The 27,568-nt window shown below is 43.4% G+C and overlaps 1 protein-coding gene across 1 annotated transcript in view; it reads left to right on the forward strand.

Annotated features, from left to right (window-relative positions):
* Nucleotides 1-27,568, forward strand: part of STAT1 (signal transducer and activator of transcription 1) — a 1,318,258-nt gene that overhangs the window by 472,651 nt on the left and 818,039 nt on the right. Inside the window, exon 7 of the mRNA XM_040441848.1 lies at nucleotides 9,015-9,118. Coding sequence (XP_040297782.1) covers nucleotides 9,015-9,118 — 104 coding nt within the window. The remainder of the gene's footprint in view (nucleotides 1-9,014; nucleotides 9,119-27,568) is intronic.

A 27,568-nucleotide genomic window follows, 5' to 3' on the forward strand; every position in this document is an offset into this window, starting at 1 on the left:
GCAGTGTCAGTGCGCTCTGTATCGGAGTGCTGGCACAAATAGATAGGAGATCTGGGGACTGAGATGTGCTTGATGATTGGGAATAGTGAATGTGAATGTACTGGTGTGCCTAAATGGAGGATGGACTGAGAGTGACTGAAACAGGGGATAGTGGAATGGTGTATGAGATGATGGGTTGGAGGCAGTGCTCCCTTTTCTTTGTAAAAAGTGCTCCCTTTGTGTGTAAAAAAAACAAACAAACAAAGGAATTAGTACTTTTAGTAATTGGGGTTCTTATATACATATAGATTTCTAGATAGAGAGAAAGAAAGAGAAAGGCATCTGCTTAGATATCAAAATGCCTCTAAATTGGCCAAAAATGTTGGATGGCGTTGTTAGGGACTTGTGCTGCTATCCAATAAAGCACACAAAAAGAGCACTGGGCAGAAATCACATTGCATGAACACCCGTCTCAGTCCTTCACAAAGTAATGCCGGAGATGCTGGCAGTAAATGAGTCCATTGAGGACCGTGCACATGAGCATGAGAACACTGTTAATGCACTGAGGATCAGTAGAATTTACTGAGGGTACCACCAATATAGGGGGCCCTGAGAGTTTCTGGCGGAGTGTATTCCTTGTCTTATCTTAGACACTTCCCATACTACTGACCTGCTCTGACTTTGTAATGTTGGGCTGATTGTAGCTTCAGCCACCCATTGTGACTGACCACGTGTCTATGACCTATGAACCACTGCTGCTTACAATGTGTGGTTGAACAGGATTCATGCACCGTAGCTGCAGTCGTTCCCTTCTTAGGCAGGGTGACCCTTCTGAGGCAAGGTGAATGCAATTAAATAGTGTCTGTGTTCATGAAAAAGAAATAAACCTTTCTACCCTTAAAACATTATCTATATTTTATTAATTAAAAATAATAATGAATTCCCCTATATAAATCTTAGTACAAAATATGATAATCATAAATCTGGATGACAGGACATCAAAGTACTTGGTTATGGTCCATTTTTACTCACGGTTTGATGATTGCTGCATTGGGGTGCTGATAGTATCACTTTGGTGAGTAAGGAACATCCAGTACTTTCTCTGTAATGTACCTAAGAACCTACAGGTCCACCCGCCCGAATGGGGGGAACCCACCTCTCGGTGGCTAAGCTCTTTGCAGGCCCTGTATTTACCCTGATAAAAAAAAGGATTTCCCAAACATCAAGATATAAAGTCCTTTGATGTCCTGTCATCTAGATTTGTGATTATCATATTTTGTACTAAGATTTCTATAGGGAATTCATTATTATTATTATTATTATTATCAATGAAATAAAGATAATTGTCACGGCTGTGTCATGGTCTTGTTGCTATGCGCCCTGACACGGTTGTCATGCTTGCTGGTTGCCAGGGGCAACATGTCGTTTATGCAGGATGCATGGTGGCCCCAGGCAGAGCAGCACACTGACTAGTGGTTCCCCCTAAACACATGCTGCCTAAATGTGACGCATTGCCCCTGGCAACTAGCAAGCACGGCAACCGTGTGACTGCGCATAGCAACAAGACCATGACACAGCCATGACAATAATGTTGTAAAGGTAGGGAGGTTTATTTCTTTTTCAGTTTTGTACTCCCTGTACTGTAAGCGTTTTGAAGTGAACTTAGCGTCTGTGTTCATCCACAATTTGCAATATATTAATCACCAACTCTAAATGAGCAGTTGTTTGGTGGTGTGGGCACACAGACATCATTCTTTTCCCCTGTATACTGCCTAATTTTGTATTATTACTACCGTAGTTGTTTTTTTTATACCCCTTTTTCTTGTTTTAAATATTTTACCGTTTCGGCAGGCAATGATTTTCCAGCTCATAAATCCAAATTTGCAATTTTTTTTCTTCAAAATCTTTTTTTTTCTGTGAGGATTTTGTAAACTTAAAGGGGTTGTCTCATCATGGACAATGGGGGCATATCACTAGGATATGCCCCATTGTCTTATAGGTGCAGGTCCCACCGCTGGGACCCGCACCTATATCGAGAACGGAGCCCAGCAAGGTGGTGGGTGGAAGACTCCGGTCCGGCCACCACCAAGCCGGCTCCCCATAGAAGTGAATTGAAGCGTACCACGGCCACCGCTCCCATTCATTTCTATGAAGGCGATGGAAATAGCCGAGCCAGTGCTCGGCTATTTTCGCCGGCCCCATAGAAAATTTATGGAGGGCTGCTGCACATGTGCAGTGCACCCTCCTTCACTATTGGGGCTCCGTTCTCGATATAGGTGTGGGTCCCAGCAGTAGGACCCGCACCTATAAGTCAATGAGGGCATATCCTAGCGATATGCCCCCATTGTCCATGATGAGACAACCCCCTTTAATAGTGGCCCTAACAAATTTGTATGCCCAGAAGTTTTTTGCCCAGAACTCAATCATTATATGCTCGACCCCTGGATTAGCCTTAAAAAATGTAGCACAGATTATGAGATTTTGATGCTTGTGTTGCTTATAGACCTTGTAAAAAAACAGAAATCAGACCGTATCGGAAGCGAGGTGTTTTGTACCATACTTCAGTTGCCATCGCCCAAAAAAGGTTTGAAGCAGTTTACATTTTTACATAATAATAATAATGCATAATGCCCACCCCAGAATAACCCAAGATTTGGCATTTTATTTAAAATTAGGCTACTCCTCTACATCTTTAACACCAAGTTTGCTGATGTTTACACCTTTGTAAAAAAAAAACATTTCCATAGATAAGTCCCTAATACATTTTAAAGGGAGGATACAATTCTGCCATTAGCTGCCTATTAAACAGGCAGTGTATGGCATTAAAATAGACAAGCTGTGTGAGGGTACACTCACAGGTCTCGAGTTCGAAGAGAGGGATGCCCTGTTGAAGTCCCCCAAACAGCAAGGAACAGCAAGGAAAGGAGGGACCCAAAAAGATGCTGAGTGTGTTCTAAAAGGGGGAAAATAGAGGACACGATACACTGTGAAACCTGCCTGGAAACCCTGGTCTGTCCATAAAGGATTGCTTCAAAGCATACTGCACTACACATCCTTTTGCATTATTAATTTTATCCTTTATGGTAATTAAACCACCTTAGGGTACTATCACACTAGCGTTTTTCTTTTCCGGCGCTGAGTTCCGTCCTAGGGGCTCAAATCCGGAAAAGAACTGATCAGTTTTATCCTAATGCATTCTGAATGGAAAGTAAGGCCTCTTTCACACTTGCGTTGTTGGGATCCGGCATGCACTTCCGTTGCCGGAGGTGCCTGCCGGATCCGGAAAAACGCAAGTGTACTGAAAGCATTTGAAGACGGAACCGTCTTCCAAATGCTTTCAGTGTTACTATGGCACCCAGGACGCTATTAAAGTCCTGGTTGCCATAGTAGGAGCGGGGAGCGGGGGAGCGGTATACTTAGAGTCCGTGCGGCTCCCCGGGCGCTCCAGAATGACGTCAGAGCGCCCCATGCGCATGGATGACGTGATCCATGTGATCACGTGATCCATGCGCTTGGGGCGCCCTGACGTCACTCTGGAGCGCCCGGGGAGCCGCACGGATGGTAAGTACACTGCTCCCCCGCTCCCCACTACACTTACCATGGCTGTCAGGACTTTAGCGTCCCGGCAGCCATGGTAACCACTCTGAAAAAGCTAAATGTCGGCTCCGGCAATGCGCCGAAACGACGTTTAGCTTAAGGCCGGATCCGGATCAATGCCTTCCAATGGGCATTAATTCCGGATCCGGCCTTGCGGCAAGTGTTCCGGATTTTTGGCCGGAGCAAAAAGCGCAGCATGCTGCGGTATTTTCTCCGGCCAACAAACGTTCCGTACCGGAACTGAAGACATCCTGATGCATCCTGAACGGATTACTCTCCATTCAGAATGCATTAGGATAATTCTGATCAGGATTCTTCCGGCATAGAGCCCCGACGACGGAACTCTATGCCGGAAGACAATAACGCAGGTGTGAAAGAGCCCTAATCCGTTCAGGATGCATCAGGATGTCTTCACTTCAGTCTTTTTGACTGATCAGGCTTTTCAGAAAAACGTAGCATGCTGTATTTTTACCTCCGGACAAAAATCCTGAACACTTTGACTGAACGCCGGATCCGGTCTTTTTCCCATTGACTTGCATTAACGCCGGATCCGGCGCCGTGTGTTCAGTCAAACCGGATAGGGCTTTTGCATGTTAAACCCGAAAAATGTGAATGCCGGATCCGTTTTTTCCAATGCATTTTTTCATTGTGATCAAAATCCTGATCAGGATTCAAATGTAATGCGTTTTCACACGTTTTTCTGGATCCGGCGGGCAGTTCCGGTGTCGGAATTGAACGCCGGATTAAAACAACGCTAGTGTGAAAGTTGCCTTATTACACCTTATATTCGACACAGCTTACATATTCAGTTTTCACCAACCACTGTAAATTAATTTCTGGAAAATACCTGTGGGGTCAGAATACTTACTAAAACCCTTTAGAAATTCCTTGAGGGGTATAGTTTGCGAAATAAGGTAACTTTTTAGTGTTTCTACTGTAGGTGTACCCAAGGATCTCTTCAAATACGACATGGCACATGAAAACCATTTCAGTGAAATCTGGCCTCCTAAATCCATATATACCCTTCTTAGTCCATACAGCAGTTTGTGAGGTTCATTTTCTTCTGTTACCCTTCGTGAGTCCATACAGCAGTTTGTGAGGTTCATTTTCTTCTGTTACCCTTCGTGAGTCCATACAGCAGTTTGTGAGGTTCATTTTCTTCTGTTACCCTTTGTGAAAATGAAAACTTTGGGCCTAAAGGTAGGTATTTTTTTTTTTATTCTCACATCCAAGTGTTTGTAAATTCTATGAAGTGCCTGTTCGCTCAAATTGCTCACTACAACCCTTGAAAAAATCCTTCAGGGCATAATTTCCAAAATGGAGTCACTTTTTGGGTATTTCCACTGTAGGGATACTTCAGGGTCTCTTGAAATGCGACATGGTGTCTAAAAACCATTCCTGCAAAATTTAACTTCCAAAAACCATATGCGCTCAGTGTTGTTGTATTCTTTAAACAATGGCTAACAAATTGTGGGGTGACCTAATCTCACCTGCTTGTCTTAGTAAGAGAATGGCACACACACAGCTGATAATGTCCCTCCTAGGCCTTTTTAAAAGTTGGTTGCTATGATATTCAAGTGTGGCAATAATGTATAAAACAAATGTACGCCCTTGGTAGGGAAACCATTAAGGGGATTGTCTGGGATCATAGTCATTTTAGTAATGATCTTTACACGTAAGGTCCCCCTGAAGGTTTCCAGGTCTTTTTTTCCCTTCTCCAGACACTGCAGTAGTTATTGTTGTTTACATCGCAGCTCTCCCTCAATGTTGCTTCCTGCCACACTGCCTTATGGGTCCCAGAAGGCAGTGCCATTCTGCAGATTAACGTCTCATCCCCTATCACTCCCTCTCATCAGTATTCCGCCTCCTGCCATTCCTCCCCTTTTTAGTAATGCCCCTAAAACTGTCCTTGTCAATGCCTACAGGCACAAAGCCTCCCTGCTTCCATATACAGTACAGACCAAAAGTTTGGACACACCTTCTCATTCAAAGAGTTTTCTTTATTTTCATGACTATGAAAATTGTAGATTCACACTGAAGGCATCACAACTATGAATTAACACGTGGAATTATATACATAATAAACAAGTGTGAAACAACTGAAAATATGTCATATTCTAGGTTCTTCAAAGTAGCCACCTTTTGCTTTGATTACTGCTTTGCACACTCTTGGCATTCTCTTGATAAGCTTCAAGAGGTAGTCCCCTGAAATGGTTTTCACTTCACAGGTGTGCCCTGTCAGGTTTAATAAGTGGGATTTCTTGCCTTATAAATGGGGTTGGGACCATCAGTTGCGTTGAGAAGTCAGGTGGATACACAGCTGATAGTCCTACTGAATAGACTGTTAGCTGCTTTTTTCTTGCCATAATATAAATTCTAACAGTCTATTCAGTAGGACTATCAGCTGTGTATCCACCTGACTTCTCCTCAACGCAACTGATGGTCCCAACCCCATTTATAAGGCAAGAAATCCCACTTATTAAACCTGACAGGGCATACCTGTGAAGTGAAAACCATTTCAGGGGACTACCTCTTGAAGCTCATCAAGAGAATGCCAAGAGTGTGCAAAGCAGTAATCAAAGCAAAAGGTGGCTACTTTGAAGAACCTAGAATATGACATATTTTCAGTTGTTTCACACTTGTTTGTTATGTATATAATTCCACATGTGTTAATTCATAGTTTTGATACTGTATATAGGCTCTCTGCTTGCGTCACAGATAAGTGTTCTCTATCGCTGCCAGTTCCCTCCTCCAAAACATCCTCCTTCAGCTCAGAATAACGCCCCTCTGTTCCTGGTGACGTCACTGGCATTCCCTAGTGCTGCCAGTTCATTCCTCCAAAACAGCCTCTAAAATGCACCTCTGTGCCGGTGACATCACCAGGCTCTTTGCTAAGCGGTAGAAAAGGCTTAGCAGACCAGTAAGGAGCCTGCTACGTTACCAGCTGTAAGAAAAAAAAAAGCACACTTCCGGTCCGGTTATCAGGAGTCACACTTCCGGTGACTCCTGATAACATTTTCCAAAGGCCATTAGACAGAAAGAATAAAGGTATACGAGGTACCTGATCATTGCGCTTTGTGGTCCAGTAGCTTCTTGCAATGACTGGCGTGGATCCACCAGTCACGTTCCTCGACCTTGAGGGAGGTTGGTGTCATCAGCAGCACCTGAAATGGCCCAAGATATCTCAGCTCTAGTCCCGTCCTCGGATGTTCCTTTGAACAACCCAATCACCTGGTTGACTAGAATGAACACTGGTTATTGAGTCTGGGTCCGGGAGAGACTCCCGAATCCGGTGGTGGACATCGCGTGATAACCCATGGGGCTGCCTGGGGGCATCCCTGATGGAATAAAGGGTTACAGCGGGAACATTCAGGCCATGGATCGGCCATGATTTTTACCTTCTTTGCAAAAATCTGACCCAAGTACCTTCAAAGAAAACGCAGTCGTGATGGTTCTCAACGTAATTCCCTACTAGGTTAGAAAATTGATTAACAGTTGAGAGGTTAGAATGCTTAGTAAAAAGTTTGAAGATTGTTTTTTTCTGCACCACTTTCCCCCCTTCTCATCGTCCTTAAAACCAGGACGAAGAGAAGCTGGATTCAACATGGTGCATCGTCTCAAGGTTAGATGGAGAGATGAGGGAGGCATGAGAGAGAGAGAGAGATAGAGAAAGAGAAAGAGAAAGAGAAAAGCGACCCTGTCAGTAGTGGAGGTGGAAGTGACAGTTGGGGACTCACTTAGCTTGGGTACTGGTTGTTTAAATAGGCCCGGGTTTAGTGGATCCGGCCTGTTTCAACAAATTCAGCCCAGATAGAGCCTCCTCTGCTTCCTGTATCGGATCCCTAAACTCAGTTTACTCCTCAGGCCAGGTGTACATCACCCAGTTCTTCCGGATTGAAACTGGGTACTGTACGCCATGCTTAATTATCATGATTGACTTTTGCAGCCACCATTGCGCTACCTACCTTCCAAAGGGATACTTCAATTTGTTCCCTTGGACCACCTACTCTATTCCTTAAAGGGGCTTCATGGCCTTCGCCCCAAAACTAGATTTAATTTACTGTGCAGCCGTCTGACTCTGCCTCACTTTCCTTCCCTTGCATGGATGCACACAACCCTTACACTGCGTCGCCAGACTAAACTGCACAGCACAATGAATATCCTCTTTCTCTACAGAACAATGTGGCTCCTCCAGTCAATCTCCTGCTGATAAAGTAAAAAGAAAAACGGGGTTAACCTCTGGTTGTTAAAGAGAAGAGTCCTGGCGTGGAGAACTGTCACTTGGAAAATAGAAATAGAAAGAAAAAAGTATGTTAAGATCGAATATACAGGGTGGGCCATTTATGTGGATACACCTTAATAAAATGGGAACGGTTGGTGATATTAACTTCCTGCTTGTGGCACATTAGTATATGTGAGGGGGAAACTTTTCAAGATGGGTGGTGACCATGGCGGCTATTTTGAAGTCGGCCATTTTGAATCCAACTTTTGATTTTTCAATAGTAGGAGGGTCATGTGACACATCAAACTTATTGGGAATTTCACAAGAAAAACAAAGGTGTGCTTGGTTTTAACGTAACTTTATTCTTTCATGAGTTATTTACAAGTTTCTGACCACTTATAAAATGTGTTCAATGTGCTGCCCTTTGTGTTGGATTGTCAATGCAACCCTCTTCTCCCACTCTTCACACACTGATAGCAACACCGCAGGAGAAATGCTAGCACTGGCTTCCAGTATCCGTAGTTTCAGGTGCTGCACATCTCGTATCTTCACAGCATAGACAATTGCCTTCAGATGACCCCAAAGATAAAAGTTTAGGGGATGTCATGCCGGCTCCATGACACTGGTATCCTGCAGTAATACCAGGCCGGGCACAAATCAGCTACAGGTCGGGGCGACCAGACCATCGTGCAAAGGTTTTTGCACGATGCGAACTAATCTACGCCTCTCCATAGGATAGATGGCGACCATACGGCGAACAATAATTTTTCCACAACAGGGGGTTATTTATTATCTAGAAATACACCTATATTATGTGTATTTCTTGCGCCGCAATCTGTGACTTTTCCCCTCCAAAGAAGTGGGCTTGGCGGGGAAGGGTACAGGCCGAAAGGCTTGTTTTAGGTGTAGAAAATGGTCTAAATGTAAGCCAGCTGGGAAGCTGGCTTACATTTAGACTGGTACTGGATGCTCCGAAGTTATGTAGAGGCCGGCATATCTTCAGTGGATCCACCACCAGATATAGGGGTTATTAAGACTGGCATCTAAAATGACGGTCTTAATAAATGACCCCCTTTGTTTGTAAAAAAAAGAAACCCTGTAAGTGTAAATGCAAATTTCTCTGTGAACTATGCTGGACCACAACAGTGCTTACTATCTATTTTCCTATTCCAAAACATTTATTTATTTGTCAGCTTTTATTGTTTTTACTTTTTAGAAAATGAACATAATGCTCAAAGTGAACATCTTGCACAAAATGAACTGAAGCAGGAAAAACTGGTGTTACGAAACATGTACATTGCCATAGGTATTAAAAGGAAGGTATGTTCATATTAATATGTCTTATGTAAAAAAAAAAAAATGTCGGTTTCTCTGCAGGAATACAGTTGCGTGCATCTAACCATAGTAGTTCAACACCCCCCCCCCCCCCCCCCCCAATTTTGCAGAGCAACCTTCACTTCTACTAATATAAGAATTTCCAAACTTTCAGTAAGCATAAGAGTGTGAAGGTTCTCATTTATCCAGGTCATGGTATATCTGTAAAGAATAAATCAAGGCAACTGGCACAAACGAGGTGTGAAGGAGGCCATCTTACGTAAATGCTGTCTTGACACCTTTTTCTGGGAGGTCATTATCACCTACTGACTCCAATTAGGATAATGGAATCAACACCTTTGACCTCATGCTGAGTATAATGACCTCTGACCCCATGCTGCGTATAATTACTAGATGTTGATTAAGTTACATATTTATTCCCAGAGAATTCTTGTAGAGTCACTCAGAATTGAGAAAGCTCGTTGGAAGAACGAGTGAAACGTTTTCAAGAAACTTACAGTAAGTCCAGTTGCCTTGATTTATTCTTTACAGATATAGTAAGCATAAGAATTCCCCTCTAATCATTGCCACAGGTGTGGCATTCCTGTAGGCAGGAAACAACTATATACAGTAGATTTCTGTAATCTGTGGTGTTGTAATAAGCATTGTCAGGGCCACGATAAAAATCATTTCTGCCCCATACAACCAGTAAGACTGAGAAGGAAGTCAAGAGGGAAATGAGAGTTGGGATGAGACAAAATAGCGGCTTTGTTGGTTATAGACACAAGCCCCACCACTCTTTTAATGGTAAGCCTACTTTCACACTTGCATTTTGCCTTTCTGTTTGTGAGATCCGTCATGGGCTCTCACAAGCGGTCCAAAACGGATCAGTTTTGCCCTAATGCATTCTGAATGGAAAAGGATCTGCTCAGAATTCATCAGTTTGCCTCCGATCAGTCTCCATTCCGCTCTGGAGGCCGACACCAAAACGCTGCCTGCAGCGTTTTGCTGTTCGCTTGACGAAACTGAGCCAAACTTTGTTGGGATAATAAGGGAAAGCAGCAGCAGAGTAATCCATTTGGTCTGGAAGAAAGTCAAACTAATATTAGGGATCACACACACTCTTAATTTTACTACTTTATGGCAGAATATTAATCTTAGGGAATTTATGTTGATTGAAGATGTTAGGTTTTGGGAAAAGCTGGGTATCACTCGGTTCTCACATATAGTTTCCTCTGGGAACATAAAAAGGGTGGAGGAATAATGTAGGGAAAAAGAAGTTGGTTCACTTTTTAAAGGGAACCTGTCATCTGGATTTTGGGTATGGAGCTGAGGACATGGGTTGCTAGATGGCCGTTAGCACATCCGCAATACCCAGTCCCCATAGCTCTGTGTGCTTTTATTGTGTAAAAAAACCGATTTGATATATATGCAAATTAACCTGAGATGAGTCCTGTCCCTGAGATGAGTCAGGGACAGGAGCAGGACTCATCTCAGGTTAATTTGCATATGTATCAAATAGTTTTTTTGACACAATTTAAGCGCACAGAGCTATGGGGACTGGGTATTGCGGATGTGCTAGCAGCCATCTAGCAACCCATGTCCTCAGCTCTATACCCAAAATCCAGATGACAGGTTCCCTTTAATTTTCGATACGCTCAATTAAAACACGCCTTTTTATGCACTAAGAACAAAAATTACTTTACTGTTAATTCACACGATTTTACAGATTTTTGTTATAATTCCTCTAGAGGTGACGTCATCTGCGCAGGCGCACTGAGGGAGTGCTGAGAAAGCGAGCGTCCTTCTCTCAGAGCGCCTGCGCCGAATGAAGTGCAGGCGTGGGATTTGAATTGCAGACAGGGCCAGCCGGAGGAGGAGAGCGCTCCCTGGCCCTGTCAATCAGCAGGAGGAGGGGGCGTTTTTTTGAAAGGAGAATGCGGCGGCTACCAGCAAGTAGACGCCCTACTTGCTGGTAGTGAAGTCGTTTGCATATTTTAAAAGATCAACTTTTAGTGAAACCAAGTCACAGAAGAAGGTAAGAGCCCTATATAGGGAATAGTCGTCCAATAAGGATTTTAATATGCCTAAAAATGAAAAATGAGTTTTGGGGGTGACAGAAGCCCTTTAAAAAGGTTTAGGTATGGTAATAAAGTTTAAAAGTGAGTTTAAATGGAGACAAGAGAATGGTACTAATAATACACTGTAGGCTACATGCACACGACCGTATGTGTTTTGCGGTCCGCAAATTGCGGATCCGCAATAAAAAACGGATGACATCCATATGCCGTTAGTTTTTTTTTGCGGATCCATTGTAACAATGCCTAAAACGGACAAGAATAATTTTTTTTGCGGGGCTACGGAACGGACATACTGATGCGGACAGCACACAGTGTGCTGTCCGCATTTTTTTGCAGACCCATTGAAATGAATGGGTCCGCATCATATCCGCACAAAAAACGGAACGGACACGGAATCAAAATACGTTCGTGTGCATGTAGCCTAATTGGGAGATTATATACAAGAATATTAAACATGCTTCTTTATCCACCAACCATACGTTAATTCAGTTTAACATTATACATCGTTTATACTATCATGCTCTCTAAGATATTTAAAAAATCGTCTCACAGGTGCCCGAAGTGTAAAAGTGATCAAGCAGATATTTTGCATATGATTTGGTCTTGTCCTATTATCCAGTCTTTCTGGAGTAAGGTCTTTGATGAAGTAGATAGTAGGACCCCTTCAAAACTTGTAAGCAGTATTGCTTCTGCTATACTGGGTACCTTCCCTTCCCCTCTTGACATTCGTGGGAGAGAAGATACTTTTTGTCTGAAAACATTGCTGTTAGCCAGAGTAATAATTGTTAGATATTGGGGCTCTAATAAACAACCTGATATTAAAAAGTGGAAACATCTAATAAGAATGATCAAGAAATATGAGAGATTTGCTATTCGAAATTGTCAGAAAATAAAATTGGAAAAAACCTGGGCATACTGAACTTAGTTGATTACTTTCTTTGTTGTTTTGTCTATCATTGAATTCAGGGGATGACTGTGCAATTTAAAAGCACTACCGAAAGCCCTGTTGAGGGAAATACATAATTGTTCCGTGGCTTCCGAAACAATAGGGGAAATGTGGGCTGGGGTGGGGTTTTAACGAAGGTGTGGCTATATATCGACAACAATAATGTTTCGGATTTGACTGCTTGTACTATATACAATTAAAAAAAATGTAAAGCAACACTTTCGGTTTTGCTCCCATTTTGCATGAGCTGAACTCAAAGATATGAAACATTTTCTACATACACAAAAGACCCATTACTCTCAAATATTGTTCACAAATATGTCTAAATCTGTGTTAGTGAGCATTTTTCTTTTGCCAAGATAATCCATCCCACCTCACAGGTGTGGCATATGAAGGTGCTGATTAGACAGCATGAATATTGCACAGGTGTTCCTTAGACTGCCCACAATAAAATGCCACTCTGAAATGTGCACAATTTTGCCTTACAGGGGGGAGTCAGAAAACCAGTTAGTATCTGGTGTGGCCACCATTTGCCTCACACAGTGCAACACATCTCCGTCGCATAGAGTTGATCAGGTTGTTGATTGTGGCCTGTGGAATGTTGGTCCATTCTTCTTCAATAGCTGTGCGAAGTTGCAGAACACGCTGTCGTATACACCGATCCAGAGCATCCCAAACATGCTCAATATGTGACATGTCCGGTGAGTATGCTGGCCATGCAAGACCTGGGATGTTTTTCAGCTTCCAGGAATTGTGTACAGATCCTTGCAATATGGGGCTGTGCACTATCATGCTACAACAGGAGGTGATGGTTGTGGATGAATGGCACCACAATGGGCCTCAGGATCTTGTCACTGTATCTCTGTGCATTCAAAATGCCATCAATAAAATGCACCTGTGTTCGTTGTCCATAACATAAGCCTGCCCATACCATAACCCCACCGCCACCATTGGCCACTCGATCCACAACGTTGACGTCAGCAAACCGCTCCACCCACACAACGCCACATATGCTGTCTGCCATCTGCCCTGAACAGTGAAAACTGGGACTCATCCGTGAACAGAACACCTCTCCAACGTGCCCGACACCATCTAATTGAGGATTTGCCCACTCAAGTCGGTAAAGACGACGAACTGCAGTCAGGTCCAGACCCCGATGAGGACGACGAGCATGCAGATGAGGTCTCCTGAGACGGTTTCTGACAGTTTGTGCAGAGATTATTTGGTTATGCAAACCGATTGTTGCTGCAGCTGTCCGGGTGGCTGGTCTCAGACGATCATGGAGGTCAACATGCTAGATGTGGAGGTCCTGGGCTGATGTGGTTACACGTGGTCTGTGGTTGTGTGGCCGCTTGGATATACTGCCAAATTCTCTGAAACGCCTTTGGAGATGACTTATGGTAGAGAAATGAACATTCATTGCACAGGCAACAGCTCTGGTAGACATTCCTGCAGTCAGCATGCCAATTGCACGCTCCCTCAAACGTTGCAATATCCGTGGCATTGTGCTGTGTGATCAAACTGCACATTTCAGAGTGTTTTTTTATTGTGAGCAGTCTAAGGCACACCTGTGCAATATCCATGCTGTTTAATCAGCACTTTGATATGCCACACCTGTGAGGTGGGATGGATTATTTCCGCAAAGGAGAAGTGCTCACTAACACAAATTTAGACAGATTTGTGAACAATATTTGAGAGTAATGGGTCTTGTGTATGTAGAAAATGTTTCAGATCTTTGAGTTCACCTCATGCAAAATGGGAGCAAAACCAAAAGTGTTGCGTTTATATTTTTGTTGAGTGTATATTAATTAATATAAAATTTACATTAAAATAAAAAAAGGGGAAACAGTAAATGGTTTGGGCTCTTTAGTGGCAAGGGCTCAGTGGAATTTAGAGAGGGCAGTGAGAGCAAAAAGTACCGTATTTTTCACCCCATAAGACGCACCTAGGAAAATAAGAAAAATGTTTTGTTTTTTTTAACCAAAAGGTGTGCTTTTGGTGGGTTTTGAACTAATGGTGGTCTGTGCATGACACTACTATGGGGGTTCTGTGGATGGCACTGTTATGGGGAGGATCTGTGGGTGGCACTGTTATGGGGATCTGTGGATGGCATTGTTATGGGGGCGATCTGTGGATGGCACTGTTATGGGGGCGATCTGAGGATGGCACTGTTATGAGGGGTGATCTGTGGATGGCACTGTTATGGAGAGGGATCTGTGGATGGCACTGTTATGGGGGGTGGATCTGTGTATGGCACTGCTATATATGTGTCCCCCACAGATCCCCCACCCCATAACAGTGCCATCCACATATCCCCTACCCCATAATAGTGGCATCCACAGATGCCCTAATATACTGGAGCTAAACCTGTGGGAGGGGCCGGTGGCATGCAAATGCGGCGGGGCCGGTGCGGTCACTGTACTCCGGCCCCGCCGCTCACTCACTGCTTTATTGCCTAAACCTTTTATAATAACTTTAATTGAAGTTCCGATCCCCAGCCCCATCTGTACTACTTACTAAATGTCCTGTAGCAGGCAGAGCAGGGCGGGCGGCCGGCCGTAACTCACTGATGTCACGTGCTTGCGCCACCTACTTTATGAATTAAGTAATCAGAACAGAGAGGAGTATAAGGGAGGGACTGTGGCCATTGCACTACCAATTAATATAGTTAATGCTTGAATACAAATGTAGCCTGCGTGTGCTGGCTCCCATACCCGGCCTCCGGCCTCTATGTCGCTGCAAAGTTTGGGATATGGCCGGCACACGCAGGCTACGTTTGTATTCAAATGTTAATATAGTGGGACTGCGCTGCTCCTCATTCACACAGAGCGTTTTTCCACGAATGCAGGTATTCACTTTATCTGGCCTAAGACAGACACCCTTCAATTGGATCGCAGTGTACTTCTACGCAGATTGAAACTCAGCATATCTATCTATTCTGGATCGTCGTAGGCTCCTCTGCAAGATGTCATAAACCGCACAATAGTGAGAGTACCTCCGGCACAGTTAAAATATTCTGCTTATACTCGCAGAAATAAAATGATTTTTCAGCATATCAATACAGCAATAGTCTTTCGCACAGCCCGACCCGGGTTTCACATATAGCTTCGTCAGGGGCGAGAATCTACCACACCTAAGGTAGGCGGATATTTAACCCCCTTCCCCCCATGTTGCACAGCTGATGATTACATTAACCATCCAATTGCAAACAAAAAAAGGGGTTCTCCAAAAATCCTCATATTACAAATAAAACACAAATAAAAAGACATTCTATTTCTATTCCAAAATCCACATGCAATATATCGCAATTATAAAACTCAGCACGCAGCATGTGGGGGTAGTGAAATCCACAGTAAGTGGACAAGAGTTTAAAGTGAAGGGGGGGTCTGTCCTGTAAGAATGAGGGGGTGATATACGTACTGGAGTGCCCCTGTGGCCTCCAGTACGTGGAAAGAACCCTCAGGAAACTGGAAGTTAGAATACAGGAGCATATCCGGAATATCAAAAAAGGTCTAACTACACATAGTGTTTCTATGCACTTTAAGGAGCACCATGAAAAGAATCCTAAGGGTTTGAAATTCATGGGAGTGGAATTAGTTAAACCTCATTGGCGAGGTGGGGATCCAGTTATGCAAATAAATAGAAGAGAGATCGAATGGATATATAAACTAAGCACCCTTCAGCCTAAAGGGATGAACATTGAATTCGATCTCAAGCCCTGTTTAGTTTGAATTTACTTTAAATATTGGCATTGTAGTGCGCCGGAGCAGTGAAAGTGTGGAGTAATTGATTGTCGAGCATGGGGAGGGGATCAACATGGATGTGTGATTTTATGAATGAAGTGCCTGTAAGTCAGTCAATGGTCGACCTAGCCGTGTTTGTAGTATAAGTCCCAGTGGGGGAAGTCAGCATGAAAAAGTTTTATAATTGCGATATATTGCATGTGGATTTTGGAATAGGAATAGAATGTCTTTTTATTTGTGTTTTATTTGTAATATGAGGATTTTTGGAGAACCCCTTTTTTTGTTTGCAATTGGATGGGTAATGTAATCATCAGTTGTGCAACATGGGGGGAAGGGGGTTAAATATCCGCCTACCCTAGGTGTGGTAGATTCTCGCCCCTGACAAAGCTATATGTGAAACCCGGGTCGGGCTGTGCGAAAGACTATTGCTGTATTGATATGCTGAAAAATCATTTTATTTCTGTGAGTATAATAAAGCTGAATATTTTAACTGTGCCGGAGGTACTCTCATTATTGTGCGGTTTATGACATCTTGCAGAGGAGCCTACGTCGATCCAGCATGGATTTGCTAAGTTTCAATCTGCGTAGAAGTACAATGCAATCCAATTGAAGGGTGTCTGTCTTGGGCCAGATAAAGTGAATACCTGCATTTGTGGAAAAACGCTCTGTGTGAATGAGGAGCAGTGCGGTCCCACTATTAACATTTTAAAATTGTGAAGAACCCACTTCATCCCAGGAGACCAGCAGCGCAAGTACCATTGAAACCTAGTGACTCATTTTATCTTATTTATTACGTTTGTATTCAAGCATCAACTATATTCATTGGTGGCGCAGTGGCCTCAGTCCCCCTCCCTCCCCTCCCCTCTTCTCAGTATTATATTAATTGCGGTCACCGCCCACCTACCCACCCCTCAGTATTAAATCATTGGTGGCAGTGGCCCCAGGGTCACCCCCCTCATTACCCATTGGAGGCGCAGTGGCAGCTTCTGATCGGAGCCCCAGAAGTGTAATCTTGAGGCTCCGATCGGTTACCATGGCAGCCAGGACCCTACTGAAGCCCTGGCTGCTGTGTGCACAAAGCACAGGGCAGCAGGGACAGTGTAAAGTCCTATTCACCCTAATAGATCTCTATTAGAGTGAATAGGACAAGGGTTCTAGCCCCTAAGGGGCTAATAGTTAATAAATAAAAAGTAAAAAAAAAAAAAGTTTAACCACCCCCCCAAAAAAAAAAATTGAAAATAATATATTGCGATATATATCGTTATTGCACATGCTTCAAATTATATTGCAATATAGATTTTAAGCCATATCGCCCAGCCCTAAGTTCAATACACTGCAGTACACTATATACCAAGTGGGTCTGGGTCCAAAAATGTGGAAAAAAGTAAAAAAAAAATAAAAAATATATATATATATATAAAAAACCTTACTATATACACACATAATTGGTTAAAATTTTTTAAAATAAACACACTAAACATGGTATCGCCAAGTCCGTAAGGACCTGATCTATAAAAAAAATCATGTTGGACTTCCGCCGCCTCCATGGCCAGCAGCGCGTGGTGAGAGCTCCCGCACCAAGCACCCTAACAAGCGATCTCCCGATCAGAGAGGGATTTAAATCCCCACCCCATTATAGCCGGCGCATACATCGCCACGGATGGAAAAATATTTGACTACCATATGGGCAAAAAGCAAAGCAAAAGGTACCAGAAAGACAGGGAAACCTGTGGCACAAGATCCAGCGCAAGACATGGTGGACGGGCAGCTCCCGCCTAGCCCTCCGCACCCAGACTCACCGAGGGCTCTAGACGAAGAGGAGCAGGAAGATTACACCCGGGTAAACTATGTCTGACTAGCAAAAGAATTAGCGACGAGGATCCTCCCCGACCTACTAGAATCGCTAACCTCCACAGTGGCGCAATATTTTCTACAGTTGCAGGCAGAGGTAACACAGCACGCACACAGACTCGACGCGATTGAAGAAACTTCCAGCCAGATGGAAATAAACGTGGCTAGCATGTGCACAAAATTACTTCAAGTCGAAAGCAAAGTGCAGAGGTTATAGGCCAAAGTACGTAGATGACCTGGAGAACAGATCCAGGCGAAGTAACCTGCGTATAGTGGGGATACCAGAAGCTATTCCCTTCCATGAATTACAAGCTATCTGTGAGATGGAACTTCCAGAAGCCTTGGAACTAGCGGGTCTTTTCAAGGTTGAAAGAGCACACCGCACGGGACCTGACCTCAGAGAAGGGAAGGAGTAACACCACCTGCCTGGGCAGACCCTGAGAGCTCACCAACGGCCAAGACAGATCATATTTAAATATCTTGACTTCTCTGATAAGGCTAACATACTTCGGGCGTATAGGGCCACCAAAGACACGGTGAAAACAAGAGGGCATAAAGTACTGATCTTAATCGACTTCTCTGCAGAAGTGCTGAGACGGCGAAAGGCTTTTGCGCCTATATGCACTGAACTATGCAAGAGGGTAAAATTTGCCCTTCTATATCCAGCAATACTGAAAGTGTTCCAGTCAGACCGCTCAGTGCATTTGTACCATACTCCGGAAGATGCAGCACCTATCTCGGATGGTAGAGGGGGGGAGCCATAGTCATCCAGGCACTCACCGAGGGGCCCACAGATTCCTGACGGCACAACTCCAAAACCACGACTGAGGGATGAGCCTCCTCATACTGACCGGCCCAGGGGGAATTCTGCGAGAGTGAACTCTAACCGCTGACCGTGGATGTCATGCAGATAAGTTTATTACTACACTTGACTGTTTGTTTACCTGATACTCTGTCGGCTTACTGGTCCGTGATATATCAGGGAGAAGTACGCCTATTTTTCGAGCCATTATGTATATCCCTGGCTTTCCGATGCCGCAGAAGTACTAAGGGTTTGAGAGGGAGCAATGTTATTTTTCTCTCAATTTTAATTGTACTCGTTATCGCGATACTGTTCGTCGTGAAGGGAAAAAAGAGAAGTCCATAGAATCTCTGTCCTGGAGTCCAGATGTAAACTCTGGGATTTCTTTATTGGCACTACACTGTTAATGGTTTTTACCCATTTTATTTATTTTACTGTTCCTAGGTTATGGGGGGTAGTTTGGTTTGAAGGGCACTCTCTCAAGTGGTCACTCAGGGCTCACTTACGTCTCAGCCAGGGAATGATATGAAAATAATTACTTGGAATGTGAAGGGGCTGCAATCCCCTAACAAGAGGTTGATGTTGCTGCGTCATTTAAAATAGTCGAGGGCAGATGTCGCATTGTTACAAGAGACGCATCTGTCCCAGACAGATATAGGCAGGATGAATAAGCTGTGGGTGGGGAGGTTTACGGGTCACCAGCATTGGATCAAAAACAGTCATAACTTCAATACGAAAAAATTTACCATATACGGTACGGAGAGAGTAACCATATTCTGAGGGAAGATTTCATCATATCATACTCAGCTCCCCCACTGATGAGGTTAGCATATACAATGTGTATGGGCCGATTGATTCAAGTTGTCCTTTCTTCCAGAGGCTGACGCAGCGGATTTTATCCGATCCAGTGAATAACAAAATCATAGCAGGAGATATGAATCTGACAGTACGGTCACTGGAGGATAGGACACGAGTGATAACCACAGAAGGGAGCCGAAGAAGGAACGAACATGTCCTTGGTATATTCTTGGATGAAGTACAAGTCATAGATGTTTGGAGGTCTTTTCCCCCTGAAGGGAGAGAATTTACTCACTTCTCCCACGCACATTCCTCTTGGTCAAAACTAGATTACATATTGACATCTCCCCCTCTGGCAGCAAGGAGCCTATCTGTCACAATCGAGGACCTAATCATATCCGATCATGCTCCAGTCACACTACATTTTCAGGATCAGACACCCAAGGGGACAGATTACATATGGAGATTTCCCTCCCAATTGGTCCAAGATGACGGGTTCTGCGACAAACTTAGAGGTTGGTGGAGTGAATACTTGGAAAATCACACAGAAACAAAATGACCCCAGTTATTGTAGGAAGCAGGAAAAGTGGTGCTCAGAGGGAAAATACTGTCCTATGTGTCCTTCAGGAAAAAACTGATAAACACGCAGCTAGCTCATTATATCCAGACATTATGACAGTCATACACGTACTATATCTCCATGCCAACACCAACAAACAAAAATAAGTGGCAGGAGGCTGAGACCAAATATGAAACATGGTTGCAGGAAAGGGAATCATTCTACAGGTCAAAAAAGGAAGCCCACCTTTTACAGGTATGGCAATAAAGCCGGTAAATTACTAGCAAGACTGTGCCTCCACACAAATACTGACCCTCAAATCAGATGAAGGGACAGCACACCATGACTCAAAGAAGATTAACGATATCTTATAATGATTATTACATTACTACAAACGACTGTATACATCTTATCCTGGGCGAGAACAGGGGGGTGAGACATAGCTACGTACCTTAGTATTACCCAAACTGACAAAGAACGAATTACAAGACCTGAATACCCCCATCACTACTGAGGAAGTACAGGCCGTAATCAAAAATCTGAAAATGGGGAAGGCTCCTGGTCCGGACGGGTATAAGGGAGAATTCTTTAGAATACTCAATAGTCAGATCTCGACCCTCCTTATATGGAAAATACATGGCGGGATTGGAGATGTCCCCCAACTCCAACACAGCATATATAACGGTACTTACCGAACCAGGAAAATACCCCACACAGCCATCATCCTATAGACCAATATCACTTATAAATGTTGATACCAAGATACAATCTAAGATATTGGCCGATAGGTTGGCGAGAATACTGCCCAGATTGATTTCAAAACAGCAGGTGGGTTTTATCCAAGGGAGGGCGGCCGTATACAATATCAGGAAAGTCATGATGGTCCTAGACCATGTAAAAAATCATCCAAACCTGTATGATCACCCAGCTTTACTAACTATAGATGCCGAAAAAGGCTTTCGATAATATCAGGTGGGGTTGACTGTGTGGGGTGCTAGATATCAGGGTTTTATGGGGGCCTTTAGGACATATTTAGATACTCTGTACAATAATTTTCATGCGAGAATTTGGACTCCAGGTTTTTTGTCCCCATTTTTTATCCTTCAGAAAGGCACGAGACAAGGATGTCCGTTGTCCCCACTATTATTTAACCTGGCTCTGTCCAAGAGCATCACATTATCAGAGACAATTAGAGGTTGTAAAGGTGGGTAAGGAAGAGATCAAACATAGATTATTCGCAGACAACGTTCTGTTTTTCATGGCCCATCCCCAGGCAGATCTGCCAAAAGTACAGGGTGGGCCATTTATATGGATACACCTTAATAAAATGGGAATGGTTGGTGATATTAACTTCCTGTTTGTGGCACATTAGTATATGTGAGGGGAAACTTTTCAAGATGGGTGGTAACCATGGCGGCCATTTTGAAGTCGGCCATTTTGAATCCAACTTTTGTTTTTTCAATAGGAAGAGGGTCATATGACACATCAAACTTATTGGGAATTTCACAATAAAAACAATGGTATGCTTGGTTGTAACTTTATTCTTTCATGAGTTATTTACAAGTTTCTGACCACTTATAAAATGTGTTCAATGTGCTGCCCATTGTGTTGGATTGTCAATGCAACCCTCTTCTCCCACTCTTCACACACTGATAGCAACACCGCAGGAGAAATGCTAGCACAGGCTTCCAGTATCCGTAGTTTCAGGTGCTGCACATCTCGTATCTTCACAGCATAGACAATTGCCTTCAGATGACCCCAAAGATAAATGGCACAACTTACCATTGTCTTGTTAGGCAGGTGCCATCTGGTAAAAATAATGTCAGTATCAAAATTGAATGTCCAGCTAAATCAATATGAATTGATGAGAAAGGATCATAGAATCAAGTAGTGTCCAGCAGTATTGATCCCTTTAAAACTTAACTTTTACTTCATAAATTATAAAATACTACCACCGTAGTGGTTCACCAGTGAAAAATAGTGAAACAAACAACAATAATATACAATATAAAGTGCTCCTGGGAGCCAGCTCTCGATACACTGGTTAGGTGGTGAGTGAACACAAGGCAGCTAGAGGGAGCAGTGGGTAGAACTATCCTCTCCCTATGCTCACCCTGACTGAAACCTCAGCCCAGGGACGTCCCCTGATGGTGGAGACTCCCTGTCCTCGTACCTGGGCTGACTGCCCTGCGTTTACCCTCCTCTCCAACAATAGAAAAAATGCTCCCCAGGAAGCTGACGGGTGTAATAGTGTGTCCCTGGTAATAGATTACCCTGAGGGACACTGATAGATAGTCATAGACCAAATCATTAAAAGGTGAACATGGTAAGTATCACCTATGTTAATGCAAAACCAAGCACAGGGGCATCATAACGGTGCGTTCCCAGGCTGGTTCGCATAAGCCCCTAGGCGTTTCCCCTATTCCTAGGTTCATCAGGGGGTATTCACGGTCAGGGATACAACCATCCTAAATAACAAGATATATCAGATATACTTAGGATATATTAGAGGACACAGGACCAGAGACGCAGATGATGATAGGCATAGGACCAAGGGACCAATTTGATATGTCCCACCTGTAGAGAATAAAAACAGTATAAATATGGGTGCTACATCTGAAATATATCCTAGACCTCCTGTAGATCAGCACTTACTTATTGTCCTGTGCATTCAGGAGGCTAGAGGGCCCAGAGAGATAGGGGCCAGTACTTCATCCAAGAAGCTGTAGGCAAGAAATTTGCATATACTATAAAGCGCATTGCATGCCATGATAATCATTTTCAGCTGTTGGTACATGGTCCTTACTTACATTTGAGCTGCGTCCCTGTGGCGTCCTGTTCCTCCTAACATTCACACTCCCTCTGCTTTCCCTATATACCCACTTACCAGCTGTTCAAATTTCGCGCTAATTAGCGCGTCCAGCAGATCGTAACAGGAGGTAAGGCGTCACAGCCGGCGTCACTGCCTGTCCGTGCACCGCATGCATATGTGGCCACCAATCCCTGTAATACATGGAAGCATTTCTTCCGCCTCAGTACGTCACCTGGTGCAGATGAAACGCACCGAGCGTCCACATCCGGTCAAGTGGAACGCATCGTCGCGTCACTTCCGGTCCGTGCGACGCCTGTGTTAGGTGAAACGCACGGAGCGGCCACATCCGGTCCTGTGGAACGCATCGCCGCGTCACATCCGCTCCACAAGGCGTCCCATTTACAGTGCATCAGAGTACTATGTCACAGGGGACGGCCCCCAGAGCCCAGGCGACGCTGTGTGAACATATATTTGCAGCAGCAATCACACAACACTCTTGGTAAGGGGCAGGGGAATAGGGTGTGAAGGGTGGTACATGGATATTCATTATCGTATTTTTCACTTGGGTGTAATCCCTACGATAAAGATTTTTACTTGGGTGTATTGCCTGTGATAAAGGTGACACCTAGGGCACATAAGACATATGTGCAAACTGGATACAAAGTGTATCCTATTTATTTTTGTCTTGGCCTTGATAGATTTACCGAATTAGCGTGATTCTTGACCATAGAGATAAGGGAACCATGTACACATAGAGCCACCCCCCCCCGCAGATCACAAAAAACAGGAGAAAGTGAGTCTCTCAGTAATCCCGAGTGGTGCCTGGGATCTAAAGCGGTGAATCCAGACGCACTCTTTCTGAAGGATTTTCCGGTCCCAGTCTCCACCCCTTGGTGATAATGGGATGGTTTCAAGTACCGAAAATCGCAGACAACTGGGATCGCCACCATGGACGTCAATTACATGTGACGCGACGGGTGTGATTTTCTTCTTAACCACGTCGTTCACATGTTCACAGATCCGACGCCTGACCTCTCTTATGGTTTTGCCTATATAGTCCATAGGCCAAGGGCATTGGCATATATATACCACACCCTTGCTCCTACAGTTGTAGAAATCCCTAATTTGATAGGCTTGACCAGTGACTGAGCATGTAATCGATTTTACAGTGGAGATAAAAGCACATGCTTTACAGGAGCCACACTTGAACATGCCGCAAGGTTTGCGGTCCAACCAGGTCCCTACCCCACTTGGTGTGGTGTAATGGCTGTGGACCAAGCGGTCTCTTAGGCTCCTCCCCCGCCTATAGGTGACACTAGGCTGCTTCGTCAATACATCCTTCAGGTCAGGGTCCATGTGAAGGATTGGCCAGTATCTTTTCAGAACTGACATTACCTCCATATTCGCACAGTCAAATACAGATATCAGGCGTATCGGTTGTTGTCCGCTCTGCGCCTTAGGTTTGGGGACAAGGACCTCAGTGCGCTCCCTGCTGATGGCATTTTGGAACGCACCCCCAAGGACCGTTTGGGGGTAGCCCCTCTCCCTGAATCTCGTCTGTAGCCTCTTGGCTTCAATGTGGAACGCTTCACCCTCAGAGCAATTTGTTGTACCCTCTTCAGACTATCCCATAATTATTGAAGCACACGGATATATCTTTATTGGAGAAGGAATTCAGTAAATTCCTTTGGAGATCGAAACGGAGCAGGATATCTTTGTACAAGCTCAAATTACCTAAAGAAAAAGGGGGAGTAGCTTTTCCAGATATTAGATCATACAACCTGGCTGGTATATTCTGTCATTGCGTAGATTGGATACAGGGATCCAGTTTCTACTCCAACTACGAGCTGGAATCAGCCTTAGCGCAACCATGGGATTTAAATACACTACTACACACTCCCTTTAAGATGATTCCAGATAGGATTAAAAATCACCTGATGTTCATATACCATTATGACCTGGAAGATGGTAAGAAAAAACTATGGTTGGCCATATCAGATATCTAAATACGTGTACCCCTTGAAGGCCATTGTAGCGGAGGGGGGAACACAGGCTAAACTAAAAATCCCAGCAGGTCACTCCCAACTAAAATCCATACAGACATATGGAACGTAGAAGAAGAAAGATACTATACATGCCAGGAAGGTAAGAGCAAATTTAGCCTGGACGATGCATCCTTCCTAGCTTTTTACCAAATAATTAGCTCCCTCAAAAAATTACTTAGAAACTGCACTGGGGAACTGTGAATGAATGAGTTTGATACTTTGATACCTTCATAACACATCAAGCAGAACTTCTCAAACATCTACACTAAGGTCAGAGACAAGCTCCTGAAGATAACAGACTTTAAATTGTTCAAAGGTTGGAAAAATGAATTTCCTAATGATCAAATTACTGATTTAATACTGAGAGGATGAATAACAGTGAGGAGTGTAACCGTGAGTGAAAATTGGAGGGAAACCCAATTTAGGATCATACATAGGGCAATTTATAGATTCCGAAAAAATAGACACGCAGATAATACCAAACTAACAGCATGCCCCAAATGTAAGACCGAAGACACTGATCTTTATCATGGTCTTTGGAGCTGTCAGGCCTCAAAAAATTTCTGGAATGAGCTAAAAACTTACCTAAAACGAAAAATCTCCATTGACCTTCTGGTCTCTCCAGAGATGGTACTTTTTCAGGCAACGGACACTAAGTCAAATTGCCCAGATATAATGCATTTATTCATTTTGACAGCAAAAAGGTCTCTCTTGAGTAGATGGCTTGAACCAAGTTGTCCAAGCATATTAGAAGTGGTGGACCAGGTTAAACAGTGTTTGTGGCTGGAGGCAATCGAGGCGAGGAAACAGCAGGAATCACAGTCGACAGTTTTTGTTTTGTTTTTATGGAGAGTCTTCATTACTGAATTTCTGACTGACACTGAAATACAGAAATTCGTCTACCCATTCAGAGATTCAAATTGGTACCTTAAAGAAGACAGCAGAAACGTTAGGGAAACTAAAATGCACCACTACATAGTACCTACCTAGTTGAGCAACAAGAAACCTAGTTGTTCAGAATCATATAGGCTCAGAGTAAGAAGCTTGTCCACTTGAGAAGGGAGGGGAGGGAACAAGGGTGGCGGGGGGGGGGGGGGGGGAGTTACACTGGGGTTGATGCATATAATGTACACAATGTCTATATATATGTGCACGCTGTACAATGATTGTGTAATTACATGTTGAAATACGAGTGTAAGATTTCAACTTGTTTGGAAAAATTTATAAACATATTGTTAAAAAAAAAAAAAAGGATCATGTTACTTTTACATGCAGTGAACACCATAGAAAAAAGGAAAACTATGATGGAATTGCAATTTTGCCCACCGCACTTCCCAAAAAATGGTATAAAAAGTGATCAAAAAAGTCATATGTATCCAAAATTATCACCCATAAAACCGTGACCTCATCCCACAAAAAATTAGCCCCTACATAAGCCAATCATCCAAAAAATGTAAAAATATGGCTTTCAGAAAATGGAGACACAATAACATCATTTTTTTTTTCAAAAATGCTATTGAATAAAATAAAAAATGCACATATTAGGCATCGCTGTGTCCGTAACAACCTGCTCTATAAAAATAGTATGTGATCCAACCCGTCTGGTGAATGCCGTAAAAAACTAAAATAAAAAATATGCTAAAAATCTATTTATTATCACCTTACATCACAAAAAATGTAATACCAAGCGATCAAAAATTCATATGTGCCCTAAAATGATACCAATCAAACCATCATCTCTTCCAGCAATGAGACTCTACCTAAGACAATCGCTCAAACAAAAAAAAAAAAAAAGGCTTTTTAAAAAATGGAAAAACACAAAAACTAGATTTTTTTCCCCAAATTTTTTTTGTGTAAATCCCAAAAAAAAAAAAATTGACTTATTAGGTATCAACGCATTGTTACGACCTGCTCTATAAAAGTATCACATTATCTACTCTGCCGGGTGAACATTGTAAAAAACAAATAATAAAAACTGTGTCAGAGCAGCCATTTTTTTGTTACAAAAAAATCTCGGAGAAAAATTAGATATATAGCAATAATATAAGTGTCCGCGAAAGTGAATATTAGCCTAGAGATTGGACCCTTTTTAAAATGTAGCTTTAATTAGTTCAATTAAAAAGCAAAAAATATATATCACCCTATGATACCTGGGTGACCGAAAAAAATATATATCAGGACAGGATATCGCCCAGCTACCACCGTGAATTGGTGCAAATAATAAATAAGATAAAAATAGTGCAAATTCCAAGGGCAATTAAGTCATTAGCGAGAGGTATGGGATTTGGGAAAGGTTAGGGCACTTCTGATGGGTGCTGGGGATGATTCTCTCCCTGTACCCGTGTCATGGTCTTACCTGCTTGCTGCTCTCCTTCGTTGGACATGTGCTGGCGGCCATCTTGGGTCCTGGGTTTCTTGTAGCCTTCCACCCTGCGGCTCCTCCTTCCCCTGGGAGGAGCTGGATGCCTAGCTCATATATATAGGAGGTCTGTGGCTTCAGTTCCTTGCTTGGTCCTCTTGTGTTCACATGCTTCTAAGACTGCTGCTGCTTCTGGTTCCTGATCCTGGCTTCGTCTGACTACCCTGCTGGTTCCTGATCCTGGCTTCGTCTGACTACCCTGCTGGTTCCTGATCCTGGCTTCGTCTGACTACCCTGCTGGTTCCTGATCCTGGCTTCGTCTGACTACCCTTCTGGTTCCTGACCTCTGGCTTCGCAAAGACTCTGCTCGGTTTCACCATCCGTTTGGACTTTTGCTTTACAGCTTTATTTTCAATAAAGCCTTCTTATTTTCACTTATCTCTTGTTGTACGTCTGGTTC

The sequence above is a fragment of the Bufo bufo genome, chromosome 7, assembly GCF_905171765.1.
Source record: "Bufo bufo chromosome 7, aBufBuf1.1, whole genome shotgun sequence".
In the NCBI taxonomy this organism is placed as follows: domain Eukaryota; kingdom Metazoa; phylum Chordata; class Amphibia; order Anura; family Bufonidae; genus Bufo; species Bufo bufo.